The 19,969-nt window shown below is 53.4% G+C and overlaps 2 protein-coding genes and 1 long non-coding RNA gene across 13 annotated transcripts; 1 reads left to right on the top strand and 2 right to left on the bottom strand.

Moving 5' to 3' along the window:
• Positions 1-561: 561 nt before the first annotated feature.
• Positions 562-8,967, bottom strand: TAFAZZIN (tafazzin, phospholipid-lysophospholipid transacylase). Of its 9 annotated transcripts, XM_055564343.1 has the most exons (11): positions 8,440-8,956; positions 8,155-8,283; positions 6,930-6,975; positions 6,595-6,680; positions 2,535-2,615; positions 2,386-2,427; positions 2,092-2,154; positions 1,879-1,931; positions 1,451-1,528; positions 1,240-1,338; positions 562-1,070 (listed from the first exon to the last, which is right to left on the bottom strand). In XM_055564343.1, exons 1-10 carry the CDS (start codon positions 8,546-8,548, stop codon positions 1,240-1,242), a joined length of 786 nt encoding a protein of 261 aa, XP_055420318.1. In that variant the 5' UTR covers positions 8,549-8,956; the 3' UTR covers positions 562-1,070. The 9 variants fall into 9 exon arrangements, with proteins under 9 accessions (XP_055420318.1, XP_055420325.1, XP_055420321.1 ...); XM_055564350.1 differs by having other exon boundaries at positions 562-1,338; positions 8,817-8,967; XM_055564346.1 differs by lacking the exon at positions 1,451-1,528 and having other exon boundaries at positions 1,240-1,395; positions 8,440-8,963.
• A 2,549-nt stretch (positions 8,968-11,516) lies between these two features.
• Positions 11,517-12,135, bottom strand: LOC129638754 (uncharacterized). The gene is made up of 2 exons (XR_008708001.1): positions 11,865-12,135; positions 11,517-11,647 (listed from the first exon to the last, which is right to left on the bottom strand). It is a non-coding gene; the product is annotated as an uncharacterized LOC129638754 (long non-coding RNA).
• Positions 12,136-12,216: 81 nt separating this feature from the next.
• Positions 12,217-19,417, top strand: DNASE1L1 (deoxyribonuclease 1 like 1). Of its 3 annotated transcripts, none has more exons than XM_055563401.1 (8): positions 12,217-12,380; positions 16,029-16,228; positions 16,589-16,677; positions 16,795-16,848; positions 17,900-18,000; positions 18,161-18,273; positions 18,355-18,603; positions 18,691-19,417. In XM_055563401.1, the coding sequence occupies exons 3-8, from the start codon at positions 16,610-16,612 to the stop codon at positions 18,835-18,837; spliced, it is 732 nt and encodes a 243-aa protein (XP_055419376.1). In that variant the 5' UTR covers positions 12,217-12,380; positions 16,029-16,228; positions 16,589-16,609; the 3' UTR covers positions 18,838-19,417. The 3 variants fall into 3 exon arrangements, with proteins under 3 accessions (XP_055419376.1, XP_055419377.1, XP_055419375.1); XM_055563400.1 differs by having other exon boundaries at positions 12,221-12,380; positions 16,762-16,848; XM_055563402.1 differs by lacking the exon at positions 16,795-16,848 and having other exon boundaries at positions 12,218-12,380.
• The last annotated feature ends 552 nt before the right edge of the window (positions 19,418-19,969 follow it).

Here is a 19,969-nt window from a genome sequence, read left to right as displayed (position 1 = left end):
GAGACAGTGAAGGACAGGGAAGCCTAGTGTGCTGCAGTCCATGGGGTCACAGAGTCAGACACAACTTAACAACTGAACCACCACCTGTGGACAAACTGGAGCCCTAAACAGAGCTGGCTTTTCTCTCAAGAGGATTTCCCTTCTGCCAGGAGTGCCAGCACCCTGGATCCTCCTACCTTTTCTCCCACCCAGAGCCCCAAACTCAGTCAAGTTGTCCCCCTTTCCACTTCTCATCACAGCACGTGTAGTTCACGGCGGCTCACTGGGAGCTTCAGAGACCACCTCTGCCTTGGGAACCAGCCTGAGGACTGAATTGCTACTTGGTTCTCCCTACCTTGCAAACTTTAGGTTCTGAATCAAGTCCATTAACCTCACACTGCACCATTTGCAGAATGAGATGAAGCCCTACTGTTGTCAGGCTGCGTTGGGATTGCAGACAAGGATGGAAGTCTTCAGTGGCTGGTGCCCACTGAGAGCCCGTCCAGTCAAGTGCTGTTGAAGTGCCCAGAGCTCTCAGGGGCCAACCTTCTGGTCCAGAGGGTCACCTCCCAGCCCCACCCCTACAGAGAGGTCAGAGGTAAAAGAGCACAACACAAATCCTTTATTAATAGTTTATAAGACAACTGGGGGATTCAAGTGATGCCAGGGAGGCAGAAAGAACAGTGGGCCCCAGCGAGGGTCCGGGTCTTGGGCCCCGTTGGACTGGGCTCCCCTTATAGAAAAGGGCAGCTCTTCCACTTGCAGCCCAGGGCTGGGCCCTGCCCGAGGCTCCCATGCTTGCAGGGAGCACAGGCAGAAGAAAGACATGGCTGATGGCTATCCCTGAGGAAGCGGTGAGATCAGGGCTCCTCCTTCCAGTGCCCAGCTGGATCAGGCCCTCCTTCCAGTCCCCAGCTCTGGGAGCAAACAGCTTGCAGGTGAGAGAGCTCAGGGCCCCCTGCCTAAAGGTCTTTCCTCCCTGCATGGCCAAGTGCGAGGAGCAGCTGAGAGCCTTCTTTCAGTGGCAGAACCAGAGGCGCTGCAATGCTCACCCACTCGGAGGGGGAACCCCGGAAAGGTTATGCACCAATCTGTCAAAAAGACCATATCTGAGCTCCGAGCATCAGTCCATCCCCCAGCCCAGCACCCAAAGGCAGCACTGAGAGAGCTGGGAGGGGTCCCAGAGCTGTGTCTGGCCCAGGCCTCGACCCCCCTCCCAGTCCAAAAGGCAACTGGACCCAGGTCTAGGCGGGATGGCACCTATCTGGCTTGCAGGTGGTTGTGGAGCTGCTCCGCCTGGCTCTTCAGGCGCTGGAATTCCTCTTGGATGAAGTCCGTCAGGGCTTTGCGCATCTCCACCTGAGGGCGAAGGACTGGGGCTGCCACGCAGTCCTTAGGGAGCTTCGCCTGGGGTGCCTGGGGAAGCCAAGGGCACTGGGATGGGCGAGGACAGCCCCAGGGAGAAACTCACCGCTGACTTGTTCTCTGCCCGCAGCCGTTCGAGCACAGGCCTGGCACTAAAGGGCTTGCCAATCAGCACAGTGATTTTCTGCGGGGAGACCAGCCGCCAGTGGATTGACAGGAGCAGGGGGCGGGGTGCCCACAACCCCAGCGCTAAGATGCTGAGTACCCCCTTGGGTCCACCCTCCCTCTTTAAAATGGGGTGGTCGGGCTCAGTGACATCCAAGGGCCCTGCCAGTCCTGGGGTCCATGCCCAAGTCGTCCCTATCCTCCCCTTGCCCTGGCTGTGGTGCCAGGAAACCACCCATCGTCTCTGCTTCACTCTGTTCCCTCTGCTGCAAGCCCAGCCCCTCTTGAATCTGGGCTCAGTGGTGCTGTGTGGGAGTCACAGGGCAGAGGGCAGACAGACAGACAGACATGATCGGTGGCCCCACCTACCTGCCCAAAGCGGGGGAAGTAGGGTGGGCTGTTAGGAAGGACGTCGTTCATTCCTACGGCACAGCAGACAGAGAGCCAGGGTGCAGGTGTCGGGGGTGGAGCAGGGCAGTCTGGGCACCCTGCCTCGACCACCCAGAGGAGACCCACCCCACAAGACCACTGTACAAAGCTCCTCTCCCTGGGCTGCAGCGGTGGCCCAAGAGGTAGGCTCACCGACATGCCACAGGGGCAGGATGATCGGATTGAGATGACATTCGGCAATCAGGCGACCTATTCCTGCCCGAGGGGAGGAGGCAGAAACATTGGCATGAGCGGCGTTTTGGTGCCAGCCTGTGGACAGGGCCGCTCCTGCCCTCCCTGCAACCCCATTCAAAGCAGCTGCCCTGGGCCAGCTCCTCTTCCAGGCAGGCCTTGGTCTGGGCCCATCCCCCTTCTGTGGCAATGATCACAGTTATCCGCCCCACATGCCCAGGTCCCACCCAGCCAGAAAGGACCAATGGCTCTTACCCCACTTGAAGCGGAGGAACTCGGAGCTCATGTTCACTTTCCCTGTCGAGAGAGAGGATGGAGTTGCGGCTTAGGGGCCACTGGGAGGGGGTAGAGGGCAGTCCCATCCAGATCCTCGAGCGAGTTGCAACCCTGCTAGCGCCACTGACCTTCTGGGAAGATATGCACCCAGTCCCCGTGGTTGAGCTTCTCCAAAATGAAATCCATTCCCTTCTGGTAGACACCATCTCCTGCCAATGAGAAAGTCTCCTCCGTCAGTCTCGGTTGTCCCAGGACCCCCCTCCTCCACTTCAACCTCAGGGCCTGGTCCACGGAACACCTCAGATGGTAAAGCGTCTGCTTGCAACGCGGGAGACCCGGGTTCAATCCCTGGGTTGGGAAGATCCCAGAGTCGGGAAGATCCCCTGGAGAAGGAAATGGCAACCCACTCCAGTACTCTTGCCTAGAAAATTCCATGGACGGAGGAGCCTGGCAGGCTACAGTCCATGGGATCGCAGAGTCAGCCACGACTGAGTGACTTCCCTTACTTCCTTACGACCCATCTATGACCCCGTCTTCTGCCCGTCAGTCCAAGCACAGCTGTGTCCCCTGAGCAGCTCCGGCTATGGTCGGACACCTGCAGTGTGTGCCCTCTCGGACCCCCAAACTGATTACTGTCCTCCCTGCCCCCACTTCCACAGTTGGGCTCTTGGAGCCTCGGGACAAGCTAATCCAGGGGCAAGCCTCCCAGTGGCTGCCGCTGGCCCAAAGGAAGCTGCAGGAGCAAAGCAAGGCTATTTGTGATCTCCAGTCTCACTGGGGCCCAGGGTTCTGCATAGCAAGCCTTTCCCCAGGGTCTCTTCCAGGCCAGTTCCCACAGGCACCTCTCAGGGGCCTCTGAGCCTCGCCTGAGTCCTCAGCCTCTGCCGTCCCTCCCTCCTGCTGGCCCCTTCCTCAAAGGGCGCCCCTTGAAAACTCGAGTCGCTCTTGTAAAGAATCCGCCTGCAATGTGGGAGACCTGGGTTTGATCCCTGGGCTGGGAAGATTCCCCTGGAGAAGGGAACGGCTTACCCACTCCAGTATTCTGGCCTGGAGAATTCCACGGACTTTATAGTCCATGGGTCGCAAAGAATTGGACACGACTGAGTGACTTTGACTCACAGTGTCACTGAGAGTTGGGGAAAAGTCAAATCTGCTACACGGAAAACGCTGTGGCTGAGCCGTCCCCAATGCTGGCAACACTGCCTCGGAGATGCCCCGAGACTGTGACACTGGCCCCAAGTGGCCCAGCGGTCAGCAATAACCCAGACGCGACTGCTGGCTCTTGACTTGAAAGTCACATGGGGACAATCTGTGCCCACACGCAGTAAAAACCTTGACCTTGCTTGTCAAGCTTGTCCGGAGAGTGGACAGAGACCGAGAAAGATGGAGGCTGAAAAAGAGGGGTAAATACCCTTATCTCATCAAGTGAGGAGTAGAGAGCCACAACACAAAGGGGGAGAGTGGGGCTTCCCTGGTGGCCCAGTGGCTGAGATTCCACACCACCCACTGCAGGGGGTGCGGGTGCATTCCTGGTCAGGGAAGTAAGATCTTGCTTGCCCTGTGGCATGACCAAGAAAAATAAACAGGGAGACACAGACAGAGGGATGGTAAGACTACCTGGGCCAATGCCCTAAGAAATGGACTTCCAACCTGTACTCTGCCAGGCCAAGTCTTTGGAAGGTGCAAGATAGGGATCCAAGAGTCTCAACCCAATCCACATGGGAACGGCCTGGCAGCTCCCTCAGGGGCTGGAGCTGCGGAGCAGTCACCCACTGCAGTTTCTCTGGGTGTCATGAGTGAGAGCTGCAGGTTCCCTACTTGGGATCACATGACCTGCTAGGGCTGGGCTTCAGAGGCACAGGCTCCTGCTTGACAAAAACCCACTGGTGTGAACCAGCCTTCCAGCTCGCGATCAAAATTTTAAAATTCTATGTTTGGGGAGCAACCCTTCAGGATGTTTAGCTTTTACAAATGCTATTTCTACTCACTTGCATGGCTTGTGCAAGATCACTTTGATACTTCATGTCCTAGCATGAGGTGGAGAGGAAATTTTCTGGAACACAGAAGCAAAGTATATTGGATACTTCCTTTCCTTCAATTGTTAGGCCTTTACTGCACGACCAATGCATTTGACAGCTTGTCCCTTCCCGCATTCTCTCACCAGAAGGTGCTTAGGATTAAGACTGCACTTGCTGCTTTTATTGTACCCTAAAATGTAGATACAGGTCAAAAAGAAAAACAAGGCTAGAAGTGGACACGGAAGGCCCCTGAGGTCACAGAAAGGAGGGACTGAGACTCAAGACAGAGTACCTGAGCACCATCAGCATCGCTCAGAGCAGCGCATGATGGATACCACGGTCAACTGCCAAGACACTGGGGCCTCTGCTTGTGTTTTGGGGAGATGAAGTTGCCTCCAAACGCAGCAAAAAGAGAGTGTTCCAGGCAGGGGTCTCTGGGGAGTAAGTAAGTCTGCAGACCTGAGGGGTGGGCACTGCAACTTTTCATTGGATGGTGATGGTTTAGTCGCCAAGTTGTGTCTGACTCTTGTGATCCCATGGGTTGTAGCCCGCCAGGCTCCTCTGTTCATGGGATTCTCTGGGCAAGAATACTGGAGTGGGTTGCCATTTCCTTCTCCAGAGGCTCTTCCCAATGCAGGGATTGAACCCGGATCTCCTGCATCGCAGGCAGATTCTTTTCTGACTGAGCCAAACCATCATTACCGTTTCCACTACTAGCAATAAGGTTTCCCCTGACCTCGAACACCCCCTGGTTACTTCCTCCTGATACCCCAACTTCTGGGAGGAGTGGCCCCCCTTGCTAGGCCCCTCCCCACCACTCCCACAGCTCCGATGGCTGTCAGTTCAGGGAAGTGGCTTCTCCAGGGTCACAGGAAGCTTCTACAATAGCCAGGAGCCCTGTTTGGCTCCCTGCTGCGCTGGGGGCTTGTGTCTCCACTGTGGTAAGGGGCTGTCCTGGTCCCTTCTCTCCCCCTCTATGCTCTCATTTCTGTGTGGCTGACTTTGTTTGCACCAGAGTTCCCAGGATTTTTAGAGTTCCAGAATGGCACATCACACTGTCTCTGGATTGCTCCCTCCTTGGGTGACAGGGTCTCTCAACACCCTGCTGCTCGTTCCTGGTCCCATCCTCCCAGTGGCTCCCTGGCACCTGCCATCACCTAGCATCATCGTTGAGCTTTCTTCTCCTTGCCCCCCACCCTCAGCCCCCCACCCTCAGCCACAAGCAATCTATCAACAAGTCCTGGCAACTCCACCTCCAAAGCACAGCCCAAAGCACGTGGTCCCTGGCTCTCTGTGGTGACCCCCAGAGGCCCTGTCGCTAGAGGAACCATGACAGCCCCTAACCAGGCTCCTGGCCTCCACTCAATCCCGATTCTGTCCACCAGGTACACTGCAGCCCGGGGGCTCTGTAAGCACATCAAATTCTTAGCATGACTGTTCTAGAAGCTTCACAGGCAGCCCGCAACCTACATTTTCTGCCTTGGTCACGAACCCTTCCAGGGTTTGCTACGTGCTTCCTGGGTCTAGGATGCCTTGCCTTTCATACTCTGCCGGGAAAAATCCCACTTCCCCAGAGGAACAAGCAAGCTGGATTTGAATCCAGGCTTGGCCACCTCTCGCCCTGTGATCTTGGCCCCACAGCTTTCTCTCTCCGAGCCCCTTTTTCTGGAGAAGGGGGATCCGAATGGCCCCGACCTTCTGAAGCTCTCAAGAGGTGCGGAGTAATCACTCCATGTCACATGACTCGACACAGAAGCCTGTTTGTTTTCACAAACTCATAGCCTCTGGCACGTGCCACCACCATCGCTGACTGATGACACCACATGGCCATCAGTGCATCTCTTAGCAACGGCCTCCGGAGAAGCAACTGTGGATAATGTCTCCTTGACCTCCAATGCCAGAGCCCCAGGGCACCCAGTCCTCCGACACTCACAGGGAAATCGGTGCTCTCCAAGAAACCATTGCTCCCTCCTCCCAGATGATGGAGGTGGGCCTCATGCGAGTGAGGCAGCCACCCCTGGCACCCAGGTGGCCTGTCCCACTGGAGTCCCTCAACTCCCAGTGCAGCTGAACCAGAGACACTGCCACCAGTCTCCCTGCCCCTGGAAGGGCCAGAGAAGTGTCCCCGGCACCCAGCAGCCCAACAGCCCCTCATAGAGGAGCAGCTCACCTCGGCACACGGGCACACACTTGCCCAAGCTGAAGAAGTGTGAGTGCAGCTCCTTGGTGAAGCAGATGTCTGCAGCTGTGGGGGTCCTGGAGTGGGGACGGATGCAGTCACCCCGGCTTCCCCTGCACCCTGCTTCCCTGCCACCCTCCTCCCACCAGCGTGCTGCCTAATGGCATTGGCAATGCAGAATGGAGGCACAGGAGGGCCAGTGGAGTCCCACCCCAGGCCCTGCCTGGACTGCTGGAGGCCACCTCCTGAGCAGGCCAGGAGGAGGGCCAATCTGGGCAGATGGGTAAAGCCTGCTGGGCCCACCGTGGGGGTCCATTCCTCCTCACCAACGCATCAACTTCAGGTTCCAGATATGACGGAGTTTCAGGATCCCTGGAGGAGAGAAGGCTGCATGCCCCAACTGACCTTGTACCTAGCGGGGCACCACTTTCTGTCACCCTGTTTCAGGGAATGAGGGACAAGGACATTTCCCTATAGCCCAAAGAGCTATCTTCCAGACCCTTTGGCTGGAAGCCCAAGTTCTCCCTGGCTCCTCCATCTTCCACCCCGTATATCTTAGTAGTCACCACATCCGGTCTGCCTACCTCCCTGATATATGCTAATGCTGCCCATCCCTGCTAACTCAGCATTAAAGAATCCACTTGCAATGCAGGAGATGCGGGTTCGATCCCTGGGTGGGGAAGATCCCCTGGAAGAGGGCATGACAACCCACTCCAGTATTCTTGCCTAGAGAATCCCATGGACAGAGGAGCCTGGTGCGCTGCAGTCCATGGGGTCGCAAAGAGTCAGACAAGACTGAAGCGACTAAGCATGCATACACAGCACATCCTTTTAACTATTCCTCCACTGTCACTGCCACCACCCTGGTCCAGGTGACTGGATGGCACTAAAACCTTCCTCCTGGTCCCTGGGATCTGCCTCTGGCACCCTACAGGCCATCTTCTGCCCAGCAGCAAGTGTGTGCTCTGAAAGACTGAATTGACCACATGGCTCCCCATGAGCTCCCTGTCCTCATCCAGCAGTGGGAGCTCTGGACACCCCTGTAGCCAGCCACCTAGGTTATTGGAGCTAAGCAACTCCCTGTGAAGTCAGCACAGCAGAACTTCTAGACTCCCCAGTGAGGCTGGTCTAAGGCTACAAACCCAGTCTGGGGCAAAGCCGGAACCAGAACACAGGTCTTCCAGCCCCTAGCCCAGAGCTTCCTTGACAGGACACCCTATGCTCCTCAGATTTATTCCCAGGGCTCTTCCGAACCATCAACAGTTTAAAGAATGGAGGATCCCACAGGCCTGATAGCTCAGAGTAAAGTAGCCATCAGACCTTGCCCTGTGGTCATCTCACTTCCCCCAAATTCCAGAGGCCCTCTCCAAATCACACTGCCTAGGAGAATGCTGAAGGGGCCACAAAATAAACTTTCATCCCTGGGGCAGGACACCCCTGAAACAGGAGTGTCAGGGCCGGGCAAAGAGCCCTCGGAGTTTGTTCTGCTTGTTTGGCCCTGACCCAGGTTCCCTCCTTGCCTCCCCAAGCCGAGCACGCTGGCCCGTGTACCCCAGAGATGAGGGTCATCCATGCACGACTGGTGATTGGAGACCGTGATGAGGGGTGTGGCTGGGCCTCGGTTCTCGATGAGATCGTACAGCACCTCCTTGTTGTGGACGGTGAGGTGGTTCATGCACTCTGAGGGGAGACGGGCAGGGTAGGGATCTTGGCTTCTTTCCCCAGGGGCCCAGGGCTCCCCCCTACCAAGCCAGCCCCTGCCAGCGCCCCGAACCCCAACTCTGGCTGGGCGTGGAGCCACGCGGCCGACCCTGCCTCGGCTGTGGGCCCACTCACTGGTCCAGAAGCAGCTGTAGGTGCCCACCAGGCCCATGACGACGCTGCTGGCCAGGGTCCAGGTGAGCGGCGGCACCGCGGGGAACGGCCATTTCACGTGGAGGGGCATCTCCCCCGCGACCCAGCTTCCGCCACAGCCCCAGCGGCCCGGCGCTCCCCTTGCCCTGGGGCAAGCCTGTAGGGGCCGCTCTAGGTCTACGTCCTCAACCGCTCGGGAGCCGGGTCACTAAACAGGCCCACGGACGGGCGCCACAGCCCGGCGCGACAGGGCACTCGACCAAGATCACCTCGCAGGTCGGGCCTGAACCGGGCCCGGCCCCGGCCTCGCTCTCGCGCCACCCACTAGCCGTCCCAGAACCAAGAAACCGGGAGCGCACCCAGGACCCAGGGCTGATGGCGGCGGTAGCTGCGAGCTCCGCGGACCCGCCGGAAAGCGAGACTGCGGTGGCGCCGGGCTAGACCGCCGACTGTCGCAAAACGCGCTCAGGCCGCTGGATGGCAGCGATGACAGGCTCACGGGCGGCTTGGCCCCGCCACGCCACGGCCCCGCCACGCTCCGGCGCAGGAGGGGCTCGAGCCCCGCCCCGCCTTCCAAGTCCACTTCCCTTTTGTCTACTTTGTTCGTCCTTGGAAAAGTCTCCGTGACTAACGTGCTGCCTGGCACGTTTATCTGACGCCACTCAAGGTCAGGGTTGGCAGAGCCCTTTTAGTTTTTTCCCCTTTATTTTCTTTCTTTTTTTTTTTTTGTGAGAGGTCAAGAACACATTAATTAAGAAGCTGCCTTCATCCACCTGATATCACCACATAAGGATAAGGTCTCAGGCGAGCTGAAAGTTCCACAAGGCCTGCTGCTGCTGCTAAGTCGCTTCAGTAGTGTCCGACTCTGTGCGACCCCTGAGACGGCAGCCCACCAGGCTCCCCCGTCCCTGGGATTCTCCAGGCAAGAACACTGGAGTGGGTTGCCGTTTCCTTCTCCAATGCATGAAAGTGAAAATTGAAAGTGAAGTCGCTCAGTCGTGTCTGACTTTTCGCGACCCCATGGACTGCAGCCTACCAGGCTCCTCCATCCATGGGATTTTCCAGGCAAGAGTACTGGAGTGGGGTGCCATCGCCTTCTCTGTCCCCTTTATTTTCATTAATTTCATCTAACATGGAATTAACTACTTTATAGCATTTTTATTATATAGATTATTTTATGAATGTACCATATGTAATGCTATTACACTATGTAATTTTACATAATTACCTACATACACTGCAAAATTCAGACTTAAATTGAAGAAAGTAGGGAAAACCATTAGACCAATCAGGTAGGACCTACATCAAATCCCTTACAATTGTACAGTGGAAGTGACAATAGATTCAAGGGATTAGATCTGATAGAGTGCCTGAAGAACTATGGACGGAGGCTTGTGACATTGTACAGGAGGCAGGGATTAAGACCATCCCCAAGAAAAAGAAATGCAAAAAGGCAAAATACTTGTCTGAGGAGGCCTTACAAATAGCTGAGAAAAGAAGAGAGGCAAAAGGCAAAGGAGAAAAGGAAAGATATACCCATCTGAATGCAGAGTTCCAAAGAATAGCAAGGAGAGATAAGAAAGCCTTCCTCAGTGATCAATGCAAAGGAATAGAGGAAAACAATAGAATGGGAAAGACTAGAGATCTCTTCAAGAAAATTAAAGATACCAAGGGAACATTTCATGCAAAGATGGGCACAATAGAGGACAGAAATGGTATGGACCTAACAGGAGCAGAAGGTATTAAGAAGAGGTGGCAAGAATACACAGAAGAACTATACAAAAAAGATCTTAATGACCCAGATATCCATGATGGTATGATCACTCACCTAGAGCCAGATATCCTGGAGTCTGAAGTCAAGTGGGCCTTAGGAAGCATCACTACGAATAAAGCTAGTGGAGGTGATGGAACTCCAGGTGAGCTATTTCCAGTCCTAAAAGATGATGCTGTGAAAGTGCTGCACTCAATATGCCAGCAAATTTGGAAAACTCAGCAGTGGCCACAGGACTGGAAAAGATCAGTTTTCATTCCAGTCCAAAAGAAAGGCTATGGCAAAGAATGTTCGAACTACTGCACAATTGCACTCATCTCACATGCTAGCAAAGTAATGCTCAAAATTCTCCAAGTGAGGCTTCAACAGTACATGAACTGAGAACTTCCAGATGTTTAAGCAGGGTTTAGAAAAGGGAGAGGAACCAGAGATCAAATGTCCATCTGATGGGATCATACAAAAAGCAAGAGAGTTCCAGAAAAACATCAACTTCTGCTTTATTGACTACACCAAAGCCTTTGACTGTGTGGATCACAACAACAAACTGTGGAAAATTCTTCAAGAGATGGGAATACTAGACCATCTGACCTGCCGCCTGAAAAATATGTATGCACATCAAGAAGCAACAATTAGAACCAGACATGGAACAATGGACGGGTTCCAAATTGGGAAAGGAGTATGTCAAGGCTGTATATTGTTACCCCATTTATTTAACTTTTATGCAGAGTACATCATGTGAAATACCAGGCTGGATGAAGCACAAGCTGGAATCAAGATTGCCAGGAGAAATATCAATAACCTCAGATATGCAGATGACACCACACTAATGCCAGAAAGCGAAGAAGAAATAAAGAACCTCTTGATAAAGGTGAAAGAAGAGAGTGAAAAAGCTGGCTTAAAACTCAGCATTCAAAATACTCAAATCATGGCATCCGGTTCCATCACTTCATGGCAAATAGATGGGGAAACAATGGAAACAGTGACAGACTTTATTTTCTTAGGCTCCAAAATCCCTGCAGATGGTGATTGCAGCCATGAAATTAAAAGACACTTGCTCCTTGGAAGAAAAGCAATGACCAACCTAGACAGCATATTAAAAAGCAGAGACATTCCTTTGCCAATAAAGATCCGTCTAGTCAAACCTGTGGTTTTTCCAGTAATCATGTATGCATGTGAGAGTTGGACTATAAAGAAAGCTGAGCGCCGAAGAATTGATGCTTTTTTGAACTGTGGTGTTGGAGAAGACTCTTGAGAGTCCCTTGGAGTCCCTGTATTCCTTAAGCAGTAATATTTTTAGTTTTTATTTTTTAAAGCACAGCATGACTTCATGTATTTAAAAAACATTTCCCCAGCAATTTCTTGGCGGTCCAGTGGTTAGGACTCGGCGCAGGTTCCGTCCTTGGTCCGGGAAATAAGTACCTGCAAGGTGTGGAGAGGCCAAAAAATTTAAAAATGCTCAAACCTTCTGCTCATCACCACCCCCAATCCATGAGTGGGTAGTTGCGGGGAAGACCGCACTACAAAGCAGCCAGTGAGGACCCACCGCCGGGCCGCAGAACCCGCGCGAGTCGCCCACTTGTCCCAGCAGCGACCCCCACGGGGACTCTCCTCGCGGTCTGCCCTGGGCTCCACCTACACTGCGCGTTCCTGCGTCCGCTCGCCTGCGGCCATGCAGAGAACCTAGGAGTGCGCAGCCCGAAGACTTGGAGAGAAGGCTCTTGTCCTGGGGAGGGGGGGCGGTTGGGGGGCGCCCAGGCTCGCCGCGGGGCTCCCCTCGGTGCACCAGGCGCTCCAGGTCGGGCCCAGGACCGGCTCTGAGTCACGGCTCGCCTGGCGCCTCAGAGCCTCCGCCGCCGGCGGCGCCCGGTCCCTCGCGGGAGAGGAAGGCGGAGTCTGCTGGGAAGGCGGGCGGCCGGGTCAGCGCTTCCCAGGCCTCCGGGCTGCCCTCCCTTCCGCCGCCGAGGCGGAGCCAGGGCCGCGCCCGCCCGCCGGAAGGGTGAGGCCGGCGAACCGGCCTCGACGGGGCGGTCAGTCTGTTGGCGGCATCTTCCTCTGCTGTCTCCTTCCGTCTAGGCCGGCGCTGCGATTCCCTGGAGGCTGTCGCGATCAGCCCACAGCACAGAAAGGTGTAGAGACGACCTGGTCTGCGCAGGTATGGGCGCCCTCTGGCCGGAGGGGAAGGGAGAAAGTGGCCCCCAGCCTGGGAAGGCCAGACGGGAAGAGAATTCCAGGGCTGGGGCTCAGGGCTGGTATTGGGAGACCAGACCCCGCTTTGGGCTGAGGCCAAAGTGAAAGTGAAGTCGCTCAGTTGTGTCCGATTCTTTGTGACCCCATGGTAGTCCATGGAATTCTCCTGGCCAGAATACTGGCATGGGTAGCCTATCCCTTCTCCAGTGGATCTTCCCGATCCTGGGATCGAACCAGGGTCTTCTGCATTGCAGGCAGATTCTTTACCAACTGAGCTATCAGGGAAGCCCCGAGGGGAGGAACTCTCTAGTTCTTGCCCTACGCCCTCCTGGGAGCCTGTGGCCCCAGAGCCTCCAAGCTTGCCCTTGCCTGCCCAGGGCTGCCTAAAGACCCATGGGCATCCCAGAATAGGCACTGGGGAAGGAGCCCAAACTAGCATGAGTGACTCTAGCAGGTGGCTAGAGAGAAACAGGCAGGGGACCCAGCCAGGGAGAAAGTGAGCCCAGGGAGGAAGGTCACAGAAGCAACAGAGAAAAGCCGGCAGAGGGAAGTAGACGGACTGACATGGATGTGTGAGGGTGACACCAGCAGGAAGTGGGCTTTGGTTGCAGAGAAGACGACGACTCTGGCTGACTTGAATCCAGCAATTATACTGCTGGGAGTTTGTCTTAAAGATCATGTCTGGCAGCTGGGGAGAAAGAAATGCACCATGATGGTCCTCCTGGTTGCTGATGGTGGTGAAAAGGTAGAATCAACTCTAAGGTTGAACCCTGGTGTGCTGCTAGTGGGAATGGAAGATGAGGCAGCCACTGTGAAAAATAGTATGACATTCCTCAAAAAAAAAAAAAAAGAGAATTACCATTTTGTTATTGTTGCTCAGTCGTGTTCAACTCTTTGCGATCCTGTGGTCTGCAGCGTACCAGGCTTCCCTGTCCTTCACCATCTCTCAGAGCTTGCTCAAACAAACTCATGTCTGTTGAGTCAGTGATGCCATCCAACCATCTCATCCTCTGTTGTCCCCTTCTCCTCCTGCCTTCAAGCTTTCCCAGCATCAGGGTCTTTTCCAATGAGTCGACTCTTTACATGAGGTGGCCAAAGTATTGGAGCTTCAGCTTCAGCATCAGCCCTTCCAATGAATATTTAGGACTGATTTCCTTAAGGATTGACTGCTATGATCTCCTTGCAGTCAAAGGGACTCTCAAGAGTCTTCTCCAACACCACAGTTCAAAAGCATCAATTCTTCAGCACTCAACCTTCTTTATGGTTCAACTCTCACATCGGTACATGACTACTCAAAAAACCATAGCTTTGACTAGACTGACCTTTGTTGGCAAAGTAATGTCTCTGCTTTTTAATATGCTGTCTAGGTTGGTCTTAGCTTTTCTTCCAAGGAGCAAGTGTCTTTGAATTTTATGGCTGCAGTTACCATCTGCAGTGATTTTGGAGCCCGAGAAAATAAAATCTGTCACTGTTTCCATTGTTTCCCCATCTATTTGCCATGAAGTGATGGGACCAGATGCCATGATCTTAATTTTTTGAATGCTGAGTTTTAAGCCAGCTTTTCACTCTCCTCTTTCACTTTCATCAAGAAGCTCTTTAGTTCCTCTTCACTTTCTGCCATTAGGGTGGTGTCATCTGCATATCTGAGGTTATTGACATTTCTCCAGGAAATCTTGATTCCAGTTTGTGCTTCATCCAGCCCAGCGTTTTGTATGATGCACTCTGCATATAAGTTAAATAAGTAGGATGACAATATACAGCCTTGCCATACTCCTTTCCCAATCTGGAACCAGTCCATTATTCCATGTCCGGTTCTAACTGTTGCTTCTTGACCTGCACACAGATTTCTCAGCAGGCAGGTAAGGTGGTCTGATATTCCCGTCTCTTTAAGAATTCTCCAAAATAAGAATTTTCCACACTTTGTTGTGATCCACATAGTCACAGGCTTTGGCATAGTCAATGAAGCAGGAGTAGATATTTTTCTGGAATTCTCCTGCTTTTTCTATGACCCAATGGATGTTGGCAATTTGATATCTGATTCCTCTGCCTTTTCTAAATCCAGCTTGTATATCTGTAAGTGCTCAGTTCATGTACTGTTGAAGCCTAGTTTGGAGGATTTTGAGCATGACCTTGCTAGCATGACAAATGAGTGCAATTGTGTGGTAGTGTGCACATTCTTTGGTATTGCCCTTCTTTGGGATTGGAATGAAAACTGAAAACTGACCTTTTCCAGTCCTGTGGCCACTGCTGAGTTTTTCAAATTTACTGGCATTTTGAGTGCAGCACTTTCACAGCATCATCTTTTAGGATTGGAAATAGCTCACCTGGAATTCTATCACCTCCACTGGCTTTGTTTGTAGTGATGCTTCCTAAGGCCCACTTGACTTCGGACTCCAGGATGTCTGGCTCTAGGTGAGTGATCATACCATCATGGTTATCTGGGTCTTTAAGATCTTTTTTGTATAGTTTTTCTATATATTCTTGCCACCTCTTCTTAATACCTTCTGCTTCTGTTAGGCCCATACCATTTCTGTCCTCTATTGTGCCCATCTTTGCATGAAATGTTCCCTTGGTATCTCTAATTTTCTTGAAGAGATCTCTAGTCTTTTCCATTCTACTGTTTTCCTCTATTTCTTAGCATTGATCACTGAGGAAGGCTTTCTTATCTCTCCTTGCTATTCTTTGGAACCCTGCGTTCAGATGGGTATATTTTTCCTTTTCTCCTTTGCCTTTCCCTTTTCTTCTTTTCACAGCTATTTGTAAGGCCTCCTCAGACAAACATTTTGCCTTTTTGCATTTCTTTTTCTTGGGGATGGTTTTGATCACCGTCTCTTGTACAATGTTATGAACCTCCATCCATAGTTCTTCAGGCACTCTATCAGATCTAATCCCTTAAATCTACATGATCCAGCAATTTCACTTCTGGGTACTTAATGAAGAGGATTGAAAGTAGGAGCCTGAAGAGATATTTGTAGAGTCGTGTTCCCAACAGCATTATTGACAGTAGCCAAAAGGTGGAAGCAACCCAGTGTCTATGGATAGATGAATAGATAAAATGTGTTCCATCCATCCAGTGGAATGTTATTTAGAATTTCAAAAGAGCATTCTGAGACCTGCTACATCATGGATGAAATGAGGACAGTATGGTCAGTGAAATCAAACAGTCACAAACAGACAGCTACTGTATGACTCCACTTGCATGAGTTGCCTAGAGGAGCCAGATTCCTATAGAGACAGAAAGTAAGGATGGTGGGGGGCGCGGGCTGGGGGAGGGTTATTGTTTAATGGGGACAGAGTTTCAGTTTGGGGAGATGATGAAGTTCTGGGGATGGATGGTGGGGATGGTTGCACAACAAGGTGAAGGTGCTTCACGCCACTGAACTGTGCGCTTAAAAATAGTTCAGATGGTAAACTCGATGCTATGTGTATTTGATCCCAATGAAAAAGAACAAGGCTGAAAAAGAGCTTCCAACACACATGCTGATGTTGGAAGGTGCCCTCAGGGAAGAAAGGTAGGACATGTGTGATGGTGGCAGCACAGGGAAGCTGGTTCTGGGTAGCAGGATGAGCATCACTTTCTCTGTTGCATATTACCATGTCCTTCTGTGACTAGAACTGTGCGCAACTGGGACCTGAACCTGGGGCAACCTGGATTCCTCTGGAGCGTTCCAGAAGCCCATACATGGCCATTCTCTGCTCTTGCTCCTCCTCCTGGCCAGTGGGGCTGAGACCTTTCGCATCTGTGCCTTCAATGCGCAGCGGCTGACACTTGCCAAGGTGGCCAGGGAACCTGTGCTTGACACCTTAGTGAAGGTCAGTTCATCCCTGCAGGGAAGCTGGGCCCCTGAGGACCATGACCCAAAACCCCTAGCCTTGTCTGACCAGGGGCATGTCCCAGAGAAGAGGGGGACATCAGGAGACATGGTGTGGCAATGTGGAGCAGCACCTTCCTTCCCTGTCGGCCTCAGTCTCCTCCTCCGTGAAATGGGTGCAGTGTTGATGGCGATGGCATTCCATCTTCTCCTAGGGCTTTTCTAGCCTCACAGCTCTCTTGGGTCTGCAGCCAGCGTGTTATGACACTCATGGCCATGCCACTGCCTGGTCCCCAGAGAGACCACCCTTCTCCCTGGGCAGCTGGCCCTGAGTGGGACTAGCCTTCCTGGTTTCCTGCAGATTCTGGCTCGCTGTGACATCATGGTGCTGCAGGAGGTGGTGGACTCTTCTGACAGTGCCATCCCCCTCTTGCTTCGAGAACTCAATCGGTGAGGAGGGCTCTGTGGGTCTTAACAGAGGGCCCCCCACCGAGAGCCTCAGGGTCGCTGACCCCAGGTCCCCTTTCCTGGCAGATTTGGTGACTCTGGGCCCTATGCCTCCCACAGCAGCCTCCTGCTAGGGCGCAGCACATACAAGGAGAAGTACGTGTATCTCTACCGGTGAGCACAGACGGAGACCGAGGAGGCCTGGACACTTGGTGCCGTGTAGTAGCCCCAAGGGTGGCCCTCACCTTCACATTGTACTTCTCATCAGAGGTTTTATCCCGGGGTCTTCCCGTCCTCTACCCCAGACAGCTTTGGTGCCTATGTTTCCCTCCAGCAGGACACCTTCCTTCCCCAAGCATAGATGTGGGCACCCCATGCCTCCCCCCTGCAGAAGCCACTGGGGCTCAGGGCAAGGGTGGCCCCCTCTTTGGGAGTGACTGGTTGCAGCTCCCTGGGGACCTGTCTTGAGTCCTGGGCAGACACAGTTTCTGGAAACAGCCCTCAATCCCTGGGAGGACAGCCTGAGGGGGTCAGGATTGAGAGGGCAAGGGTGGCAGTTGGAGATGGAGACCTGCTCCTCTATATAGATGAAATTATATGATATCTAGAACTCAGTCCAAATGATGGGGGAACAGAGCCTTGCCCATACACCAGCCCCGCTCCTAACCATCTCAGAGTGGAAATTGATCTGAGTGTCCATCACCCGATGAACGGGTAAATGAAAGGTGGTCTCTCCACACAATGGAGTATCATTCGGCCTAAGAAGGGAGGAAGTCTCAGCCACGCTGCAGCCCGGATGAAGCTGGGACACATGTACTAAGGGAAAGAACCAGTCACAGAATACTACGTATTATTTGATTTCATTCGCATGACGTGTTCAGCAGAGATGGAAAACAGATCAGGGGCTGAAAGGGAGGGGAACAGAGACTGCTCATGAGTGATGTTTCTTTGACATGCTAAGAATATTCTGAAATTGATTGTGGTGATGGTTGCACAACTTTGTGCATTGCCACTGAACTGTGCATGTTAAACAAGGTGCCTTTATGGTAAGTGAATTCTAGTTCAATCTAAAAGAAGTTGTAGAAAGAAGGGCTGGAAGGCTGTGCTTCCATAAAATAGAGCTGCTGGTGGCAGGCCCCCCTCCCTGAGTGCCAGCTCTGATATGGGCAGTTGCAGACCAAGAGCAGTAACATGGGGCCACCGCTTCTTGTCCCTGGTCCACCAGGTCACATGAGGCAGAGGTCCAGGACTCCTACATGTACGATGATCAGGATGATCTCTTTACCCGGGAGCCCTTTGTGTGCTGGTTTTCTTTACGCAGCAAGGGTAAGAGGAGGGGATAGAAGGGTGGTCCCACTATGGGGGAGCAGTAAGTGGGGTCTGGAGGGTTCTTCCAGGGAGGTGGGGGGGGCTTGGTCACCCAGCAAGGACTGGGCTGGGGAAGGCCAGGAGTGGCTGGGAGCCCTGTGTCCCTGGCGTCTTGCAGTTCTTCCCAGCCTCGTGCTGGTCCCACTGCACACCACTCCGAAGGCTGTGGAGATGGAGCTGAATGCCCTGTATGACGTGTTTCTGGATGCTTCCGGGCGCTGGCAGACCAAGGTAGGGCTGGGCCGATTCTGTGGGAGGGAGGAGGGCCAGGGCAGCCAGGCGGCAGGGCCTGATGGCTGCCTGCATCTCCAGGATGTGATCCTGCTTGGGGACTTCAATGCTGACTGCGCGTCGCTGACCAAAAAGCGCCTGGATAACCTAGTTCTTCGGACTCAGGCTGGCTTCCACTGGGCCATCGCCGACGGCGTGGACACTACGGTGCGGGCCAGCACCCACTGCACCTATGACCGCATCGTGCTCCACGGGGAGCACCTCCAGAGCCTGCTGCGTGGCGCGGCCGCCTTCGACTTCCCCCAGAGCTTTGGGCTCACTGAGCAGGAGGTAAAGCAGTGGTGAGGCCGCAGTGGGCTCCCCGGGAACCCCTCAGGCCTGAGACTGATGCTTTGTCTCCCCCCTGCCCGCCCCCAGGCTCTCAACATCAGTGACCACTACCCTGTGGAGGTGGACCTGGTGCTGAGCCGGGCAGTGCACGGGGTCCAGCCCCCCTGCCTGGCCACTCTGTGGCTGTCACTGCTGCTGCCCCTCCTAGCCTCCCAGCTGGGCCTAGTGGCCTGAAACCACCATGTACCTGCTGCCCCAAAGTGAGGACTGTCCTGTCTTCTGGACTCAAAGCCCTGCCCTGCTCCCAGCCTGCCCTGGTGCCACCCCTCTGTGTGCCTTCGCTTTGGGTTTGTCCTCTGGTCGGGCCTGTGCCTGCCTGGCATCAAAAGGTGGAAAAGGCAGGTGGGGCCCTGGGGCTGGACCCATGCCACTTGTCCCCCAGGTAGTGTCAAGAATGAGGACAAAAGGCTGGGTTAGGGGGTGAGGGGGCTCAGTAGAGGTGATCTTGGCTCAAGGGCAGGGCTCAGAGAAGGGAATCACAACAGATCAAAGGATTTTATCCTGACAAAACCATCCACTCCAAGAACAGAAAGCCAAATGATACAGACATTACATGTGTGTAGCAGACATGCCAAAAGGCCATCTTTAACATACACAAGACTCCTAGGAAACAGTATTAAGACCCCAGGAGATACAAGGGTAGAGATCAGCAGTTTATACACACACACACACACACACACACAAACTAGAAAACAACAGGAGATACAAAGGTAGAGATCAGCAGTTTATACACAGACATACACACATAAGAAAACAGCAAGCAGTCAAACTCATTGTAACTTAACCAGATCCCGTAACACCACTGATCAAGTCCATGTTCAGAACCACAGTGCAATTTGGCCCCTACCACTCAGGGTATGGTCAAGCACTGCCTAGAAATCGCCAAGGCTATAGATGCACACAAAGAATCTACAGAAACCAGTTATCATGCAACCATTATAGATACTTTGTAAATGTGTGGTCCTATGGGGGTAAAGACTTCCCTGGTGGCTCAGATGGTAAAGCTGCCTACAATGTGGGAGACCTGGGTTCAATCCCTGGGTTGGGACTATCTCCTGGAGAAGGAAATGACAACCCACTCCAGTATTCTTGCCTGGAAAATCCCATGGAGGAACCTGGTAGGCTATAGTCCATGGGGTCACAAAGAGTTGGACACGACTGAGCAACTTCACTTCACTTCATGGGGTAAAAGGACACACAGCAAAAGTTAACTAAATGACCCCATTTACTGTGTTGTCAGCACGGAGCTCTTCCCCACCTTCCTTTTCCAGAAAACAGACCTCATTAAAAATCTGGACATCAGAGC

Source organism: Bubalus kerabau, chromosome X, assembly GCF_029407905.1.
Source record: "Bubalus kerabau isolate K-KA32 ecotype Philippines breed swamp buffalo chromosome X, PCC_UOA_SB_1v2, whole genome shotgun sequence".
Lineage (NCBI taxonomy): Eukaryota > Metazoa > Chordata > Mammalia > Artiodactyla > Bovidae > Bubalus > Bubalus kerabau.
The sequence above is the reverse complement of the archived record's forward strand: the minus strand, read 5'-3'. Positions and strand labels throughout refer to the sequence as shown.